Source organism: Toxorhynchites rutilus, chromosome 1 (genome assembly GCF_029784135.1).
Source record: "Toxorhynchites rutilus septentrionalis strain SRP chromosome 1, ASM2978413v1, whole genome shotgun sequence".
NCBI lineage: Eukaryota > Metazoa > Arthropoda > Insecta > Diptera > Culicidae > Toxorhynchites > Toxorhynchites rutilus.
The window spans coordinates 206069107-206077110 of record NC_073744.1 but is presented as its reverse complement, the minus strand read 5'-3'; the positions used below and the strand labels follow the sequence as shown (position 1 = coordinate 206077110).

At 38.0% G+C, this 8004-nt stretch overlaps 1 protein-coding gene across 1 annotated transcript; it reads right to left on the bottom strand.

The window, feature by feature from the left end:
- Positions 1–663: 663 nt before the first annotated feature.
- LOC129770531 (exostosin-2) lies at positions 664–3289 on the bottom strand. The gene is made up of 2 exons (XM_055773430.1): positions 2608–3289; positions 664–2547 (listed from the first exon to the last, which is right to left on the bottom strand). Exons 1-2 carry the CDS (start codon positions 3159–3161, stop codon positions 867–869), a joined length of 2235 nt encoding a protein of 744 aa, XP_055629405.1. The 5' UTR covers positions 3162–3289; the 3' UTR covers positions 664–866.
- Between the last annotated feature and the right edge of the window lie 4715 nt (positions 3290–8004).

The following is an 8004-nucleotide window of genomic DNA, read 5'->3' as shown; positions in this document are numbered from 1 at the left end:
TCGGTGATTTGGTATGATTCGAAGTAGTATTTTAACAAATTGATTTTGCCAGTCAAATGTTTCATGTATTAACCATTATTCCAGCGTAATAGTTACATGACAGCCACTGGTCGTATTTCATGTCCTCACGCTCTAGAAACATAAATTCGTAACAGGCATTTGACTCAGTTATCATTACAGACCCTAACACACACACACACACACACATACTAGACACTTAAAAATTCCTTCAATCCAAAAGTGAAGGTTATTCATATTCAAGGTAAACTCTATTCAGTATAGAACCCTACAAACTGTCCTTAGCAATCAAACGATTGATACGGAAGTTTACTGTCGGCAACTGGACGAACTGAATGCAGCGATTATCGAAATCGAGAAACGTCCAGGATTAGTAAGGGTGTGTTTTCCACCAGGACAACGCCAGACCACACACATCTTTGGGCACTCGCCAGAAATTTGGTTGGGAATTGATATTGCATCCACCATATAAAATTACTATCTGTTTCGATCTTCGAAGAACTACTTGGAAGGTAAAACTTTCAACGATGATGAAGCTGTGAAATCGCATTTGAATTAGTTTTTTGCCGATAAAAACCAAAAGTTCTACGAGTGTGAAATAATGAAATTGCCAGAATATCATTTTAATAGTTTAAACATATCATAGTTTAATTTTTAAAGCTGTTTTATTACAACACACTAAAAGTATCAAATACTGAATGCATTTGCTGATAATACTTCTAAAAGTTGCCATCGTAGTGATAGTTTGCCTAATAATAACTATATTTTAAGCTGGACACCTAGATTTGCCATATTTTATCTCTAAACGTTTCTTATATTGCACTCATGTCCACACTGACAGTAGCACTTCACAAGCTACCAATATCATTGAACCGCTTCAACTTCTCCGGGAAGTTATCCTTAAACAGCACGGGATCAGCTCGGAATTCCACAGTCCTCAATGGCATCGTACCGTAAATTTCTGAAAAGCGATTGATGCAAGCCGATCGTTCCATCATGTGATTCAAATCAGCCGAAAGCATTTCGTTGTTGGTACACTCGGGACATTTGAACTTCTTTCTCGGTGCCACCTTAATTGGTGGTTTATTGGTGATATTAGCCACCAAGAAGTTCATAGCGATATCCTCGCAATTCATGTGGTCATCAACCCATTCCTTAATATTACCCGGCATCGCGTTGGTGTACATATAACTCCAGTATTTGTGATGAAACGCTGCCCCGGTGAGCACCATCGAGATTTGATTGGTCCACTCCGATTCGTATCGCCACCGATTGGTAGCGTTATCCCAAACATGAGTTCGCGAGGGAAATCCCACGATGCGATCGGGAAATTCACGCCACACTTCGTAACCAAAGTCCAACTCGTCCGCGGTAAGCATCACGATATCGTCATCGATCGTCAAGATCGCCTCTGTTTCAATTTCCTCGTAGGGATAAAACCTATTCGACAGTTTATTGGATGACGTTTGAATCACCTTCAGAGGCTTGATAATTTTTGGAAACAGTGATGGATGAGGAGGAGACTTTTTCTGGTTGTTCCAGATGACTAGAATCTTTTGAAGCGACGGAACTGTGGCTAGTTTCTGTATCAGAATAAACAGACTCTCAATCCGGTCATAGGTTAGAATTACGGCAGTAAAGCCTTGTGATTTAGGAGCTATTAGCGGCAGGAACAATGGGTTCTGACTTGAATGCTTCGTTTTCGCTACATTCCAGTGCAGATACGTTTTGCTAAGATGAGGAAAAACACGATCATTCAATAGGTCCAAAGTCGTTAGTACAATCTTCTCCAAGCTAGAGAAATATCTATCATAGAAGTAAGCCCCATGTGTTCGAAGCTCCCGAATGCGTTCATTAGAAACCGCTTTCAGCGTTGTCATTACCGAGTGAAGGTTGTTTTCGTAAATTCTAATTGAGGCCAGATCCCAATCCAAAACTTCATTGAACGGAAGAATTAAATTATCGGCCATAACAACTGGGATACAACCCGCTGCCAATGCGTCCATTAGCGTAGGTTGAGACAGTCGCACTCCTCTTGCAACCAAACAAAATTGTCCACTAGTCAAAACATTTGGGTACTCATATTCGATTCCTTGGGGGAAGTTACAACGGATATCTTTGATTATTTTAAGCAATTCTTCAGGGCTGCCTGCCTCATCCGCTGTTCGTTGGAATTCGTAGATTTCGTCTATCTTAACCGTTGATGTTGGACATCGTTGAAGAAGAAGAATATCATTGGCATAATCATATGTCAATTCCTGCATTATCCGATAGTGTCGCTGAAAGATGTTTAATTGAGATGATATCAGCAAGAATTTACGTTCAGCTCCGGCAGTTTTTGGAAAAATATATTCCAGAAGCGAGCTGTACATCGGCATAGCGAGATCGAATCCCGGTCGATAGGTCCAGCTGTCGAATCCGGATCCCAAAATCATAGCCCGATCAGTATTCACATCGAGCACAGTATTATAGTCAGGCCCTGAGCCGGCAATAAAATTGAACAATATGTGGTTCTCACCATTTTCCCAACTGTAATAGAAAACAAATATATAAAAAAAAGACTTAACGAACACAATAAGAATAACTCACTATGGCAGTGATGCTAAAGCCTTTCCCACCATATTAACATCAATACGGTTTTGATTGAGCGTATCCAGCGTTGGGACAAACAAGCAAGCCTGGTTCGGGTTCGCCGTATAATACGGACTGTTGACTATGGTCTTTATAATATTGTAAAATTCCTTCGTTAACTGAAACGCTTGCTTCCCAGTATCGCTGTCGGTATACTCTTTTAACGGATAAACATAAATTGATATTCGCTCCTGTTGTTCTTCTGCCCATAAACCGGAGGCGCCATTTCCAGTGCCTCTCTGACCGCAGCGATACACATTGAAACAATCCCAATAGGAGCAATTTTTGTTCCTTGCTCTAGCCAACTCGGCATCCTGATCAAGCACGATCTGTGGAATATCGACAAGATCCAACGACACCTGATCGCTGTCCGCTTCCGACACTGAGCCACCGCTAAACCATAGCGCAAGCAAAACTAAACTCGTAACGAATCCAACCAGATAACGATTGAAATCACTTTTCGGTGACATCGCCTGCTTGATAGCACTATACTTCAACAGAATAGACATCATTGATTCACTTTCATTCACATTTTGAGCTCCATCGAAATTTGAATAAGTGAAAAATTTACATCCGAATAATGAGAACAATATTTGCAATGTTTTCGACGCTGACAGCACAAGTTATCCTTTGTCCGCTTTGGAATAGATCTGTGAACATGCTCCAAACCAAGATGGTGGAGTGAACAGGTGGCTCGTAATTTACACTATTTAGAAAAGACGTTTGAGGAATGGCAATACGAAAAGTTTGGATTTGTTTATGTTAACGTGGCCGTACACTGTTTGACCGAAAGTCAAATATTTGACACTTTTTGACAGAAAAAATTTGGTCAAAATTTAGTACAAATTTCATGTTTGACAAAAATATTTTACAATCATAATTACACCTATTTGTTTTTGTTAAAAATTTGGCATAAAACTATTTGGCGAAATACACCTATTTGGAATGAATGACAAGCACTGTTATCACATAGTACACTGTTTGTCGAGTTGGACACTACTATGTGTGCGTTCGCTGTCATTTTGCAAAGGAAAAACATATAGATGAAAATGACTACTGCCACTGAATGGCACTTGTCCTGGTCGTTGCACCTATAATATTTGAAGATCAGAAAAAAAACAGAAACGGTTCCATAAATGCAGCATGTGGATGAACGAGCGGATCGAACAGCGCGAAACGCGATTTTAGGTGAAACTGACCCGAGAGCAACGAAATGAGTATGCAATAATATGAAAGAACATCTTTCGAGCTTAAAGATTTCGATTATTTTCTTTGATTACATCGTTGATCGAAAAAGAAAATACACAAATGCGGAAAGCGATGTGCATTAAGGTTTTCGGCAACTGGAGACAGTTTCGTGTCGCTACGGTAGCTTTTAGAATCCTGGAATATGTCCCGTATTGTTCCCAAGGTACTACATGCTGTATTCACAGCATGAATGAGTCCGTGAAATATATATTTAATGTATATATTGCCAATTTCTGTAGACTTTGTACTAACCGTATATCAAAGAAACGATTTTTGAAATCATTTATATAAGTTTTATTAAATTATGTTCTTTCAAATAGAAATGATTATTGTAATAAAAAACAAAACTATCGCACACCTATTTACATATATACACCTACACATACACCTACCAACCCCCGTTTAATGGATAACAACCGAACGCTTGTCATGATTCTTCCGCTGGTGATTGTGCCCAAGGCGCTTGTATAAATGTATGACAGGTGAAGCAACATCATCACTTCAATAAGAAGGGGATTACGGTTTGTGGAGCGGGGGTTGTTTGTTTTGTTATTGCTAGGATAAGCAATTTTTGCATTTCCACATGCGAGAGTAGTGGATGAACTGGATGAGAATGAAATTCTACAAAATCATCCCTTCTTTTTCACATAAATTCGCGAAAGCCGAACATAGTAGGCATCGTTCGAATAAGCGTCGTAGTAGTTTGTAGAGAGCCGCCGGCCGCATTCTGATGCTGATGTAAACAATACCGACAGCAATTCCAATATGGCTGAAAGTGTAATTCATATGATTGTTTCACCTGGTATATATAGAGGCGCCTTGATTGTGCCCACCTAGGTAGTGCGGACTGAATCAAAACGGCTGTCAAAAAAGATCCAATTGAAATGTCAAAAGAGATCCAACGATCAGGAGTGTTATTTTTCTTATGATAATCAACACTATAAAAGAGGTATTGTTGTCAAGGGCAAAAATAATTAAAATTATAAAATGAACGAACTACATTTTTCCGTCAATTGTTCAATTAACCATTGCATCTCTGAAAGAGCATCTAAGCCTTTCACTGAGAAACGCATTTTTCATGTCCCCTCTCTTTGACATAACGTTGTTCCGAACGAAATAAAAACAAACGAAGTCAGAGTCACGTAAATGTTTACTCCTGCGATTTGAAAATATTCGATAAAAAGTGGAAGGAAGAGATGCCAGATGATTTTTGAAAAAAGTCTGTAAAAACATGTGAATGTCTGTTAAAAATGGGGAAAAGTCTGTAAAAGTTTGCAGATCTATAGAAATGTCTTTTAACTTGAATTTTCACATATTCATTAATACTTTGTACATTGCGTCAAACCAATATAGTGGTTCTCAGATCTTCGTCAAAGGTTGTAATTTTGTTCTTTATCGCAAAACATTAGACTCGTATTTTTTTTATTTTTCATTAGGGTGCCCATTTCCATTTTAGGGTGATCCAAACAATCATTTTTTCCACTTTTTCCCAAAATGACTTTTTCAAAAATTTATAACTTTCGAACCACTTAACCGATTTAGATGATCGACACATCAAATTGAAGCCAATAAGTTTTAATTGAGAAATATTGAACTTGCAGATAATATGGATCCTATTTTCGTAATTGTTGATTGTAGTCGTTTTTTAATGTTTTCATGGTTTTGGACTACCGATGATATGAATCGGTCCAATAGTTCAAAAGTTATGACTTTTTGTACCACTACAAAATGGGGAAAATGATTTTTTGAACCACCGGTTAACTTTGAAAAATCATATCTAAAAAACGAAAAAATAGCATCTCTGATATCGAGATATGTTATGTAAAAAATCCTCAGCTTTCAAGAAAAAATATTGAAAAATATAGCGCCAAAGTCATAAAAAATAAAAAACGACTAAAATCAATTCTCTTCGGTTCCTCATCCGGTGTAAGGTTATGAACCCATTGGTGATCGGAAATTTTGAACAGCTGATCTCCATGCAGGTTGATCCTTCTTTGTATATTCCCAACCGTGTTTGTTTTCCTGACTACATCAATTCCTCTGTATTTTTTGATCTGTTCATGAAGGAGAAAATCCATGGAATTCCAGATTATCATCGATCGGGGATCGTTCCTACGATCTTCAATGCAAAGTATGGGCGTATCAATTGTGATAATATGTACTTCACTGATGGGTCCTCTATGAATGAGTCCACAGGATTTGGAGTGTTCAACGAATTTTTTAGCACCTCCCACAGTCTTCAGAATCCTTGCTCAGTGTATATTGCTGAATTAGCAGCAATACACTGGGCGCTGGACAGCGTCGCCTCACGACCTGTTGAACACTATTACATTGTAACGGATAGTCTTAGCTCTGTCGAAGCTATCCGTTCAGTGAGGCCGGAAAAGCACTCGCCGTACTTCCTTGAGAGAATACGAGAAATTTTGAGTGCTTTAACCAGACGCTGTTATGTCATTACCTTTGTCTGGGTCCCTTCACATTGCTCAATTCCGGGTAATGAGAGGGCTGACTCATTAGCAAAGGTAGGTGCAATTGAAGGCGAAATTTATCAGCGTCAAATCGCCTTCAATGAATTTTATTCTTTAGTTCGTAAAAATACCATCGTTAACTGGCAACGCAAATGGAACGAAGATGAATTGGGCCGGTGGATCCACTCAATTATCCCTAAGGTTAGCCTCAAACCATGGTTCAAAAGTCTGGACTTGAGTCGGGACTTTATTCGCACCTTCTCCCGACTCATGTCCAATCACTGTTCGTTAGACGCGCTACTCTTTCGTATTAATCTTGCCGACAACAATCTTTGTGTTTGTGGCCAAGGTTACCACGACATCGAGCACGTTATTTGGTCGTGCGAGCTGTATCTTGTCGCCAGATTTAATTTAGAAGACACCCTTCGGGCCCGAGGAAGGCAGCCCATGGTGCCGGTGAGAGATGTGTTGGCTCGGTTAGACCTTGATTACATGTTCCAAATATATGTCTTCCTAAAAGTTATCGATCTTCGTGTGTGATTGTCCTTATATCCTTATATTTTCCTTTTCATTTTCCTTCGCGAGAAATCAAATCCCTTCTTACTAACAATAGAATAAGGTGAAATGTAAATACATGTTAGATATAAGATAGGTTTAAGAATTGAGTGTGATTGAGAGTGTGAGTGTGATCATTGTCAATATATCCTCATATCCCCTCCTTTTCCGAAAGAAAATATGTCACCCTTCTAAACTTGAGTCGACCGCGAGTGTAACATTAGAATTAAGGAAAAATTTATATACATACTAGTAACAATACAGTAAGGAGTTCGGCTCCTTTAAACCTATGTAACTGAGCCTGTAAAAATAAACGATTTAATAAAAAAAAATAAAATCAATAAATACTAAAATATAATTATTCTTTTCGCAAGTTAAATATTTTTTAATAAAAGGCTAGGTCATTAGTTTCAATTTTATATGTCGATCATCTAAATCGGTTCAGTGATTCAAAAGTTATTAATTTTCGTTTGTCATTTTTGGGAAAAAGTGGAAAAAATTGATTTTTCGGACCACTTAATAACTTATGTGTTGTAAGTGTGTTTAAATGTTTCAACGATCTACATATACATACATACACATACATACGCGTTGTTAATTTTTATAAAATTCATTATTTCTTCGTTGATATATTGGACATCCACCAAGGCTTGCGGTCTTGTCGTTGATGAAATTTATAAGAAAATGCAGTGTATACCATCCGCCATGCAAGGCTATAGAAGTTTTAGATCACCACACGGCCATGAACCATGTCTGTGGTAACAATATCGAACAGTAACCCATATTTCGTCATAAGCAGACCCGAAAGCGAATGTAAATTGTTGAAAATAGAATTAAAATTTTTATTCGATGTTGTTCAAATACTTAGAAGACATAGTCCTGACCCTAACTTAACTATTTTCAATAAATCTCCTTGCATTTCAGCAAAACAATCTTATCTAGAACAGAAAATAATTATTATAGACAATTTTCGTTCAAGATTTTTCCTTAACTGCATAGAATGCAATTTTTCATTAATTGTGTATAACCGTATGCTCTCTTTCGTCTGCAATGATGTCAGGGCAAAAGTACTTATGTGTATGAG

Bases quoted from the DNA above. Each gene is read 5' to 3' on its own strand.
- LOC129770531 (XM_055773430.1), bottom strand. From the start codon at position 3,161: ATGATGTCTATTCTGTTGAAGTATAGTGCTATCAAGCAGGCGATGTCA. The intron at 2,548-2,607 runs GTGAGTTATTCT...TTTCTATTACAG, and splicing joins GCTTTAGCATCACTGCCATA to TTGGGAAAATGGTGAGAACC.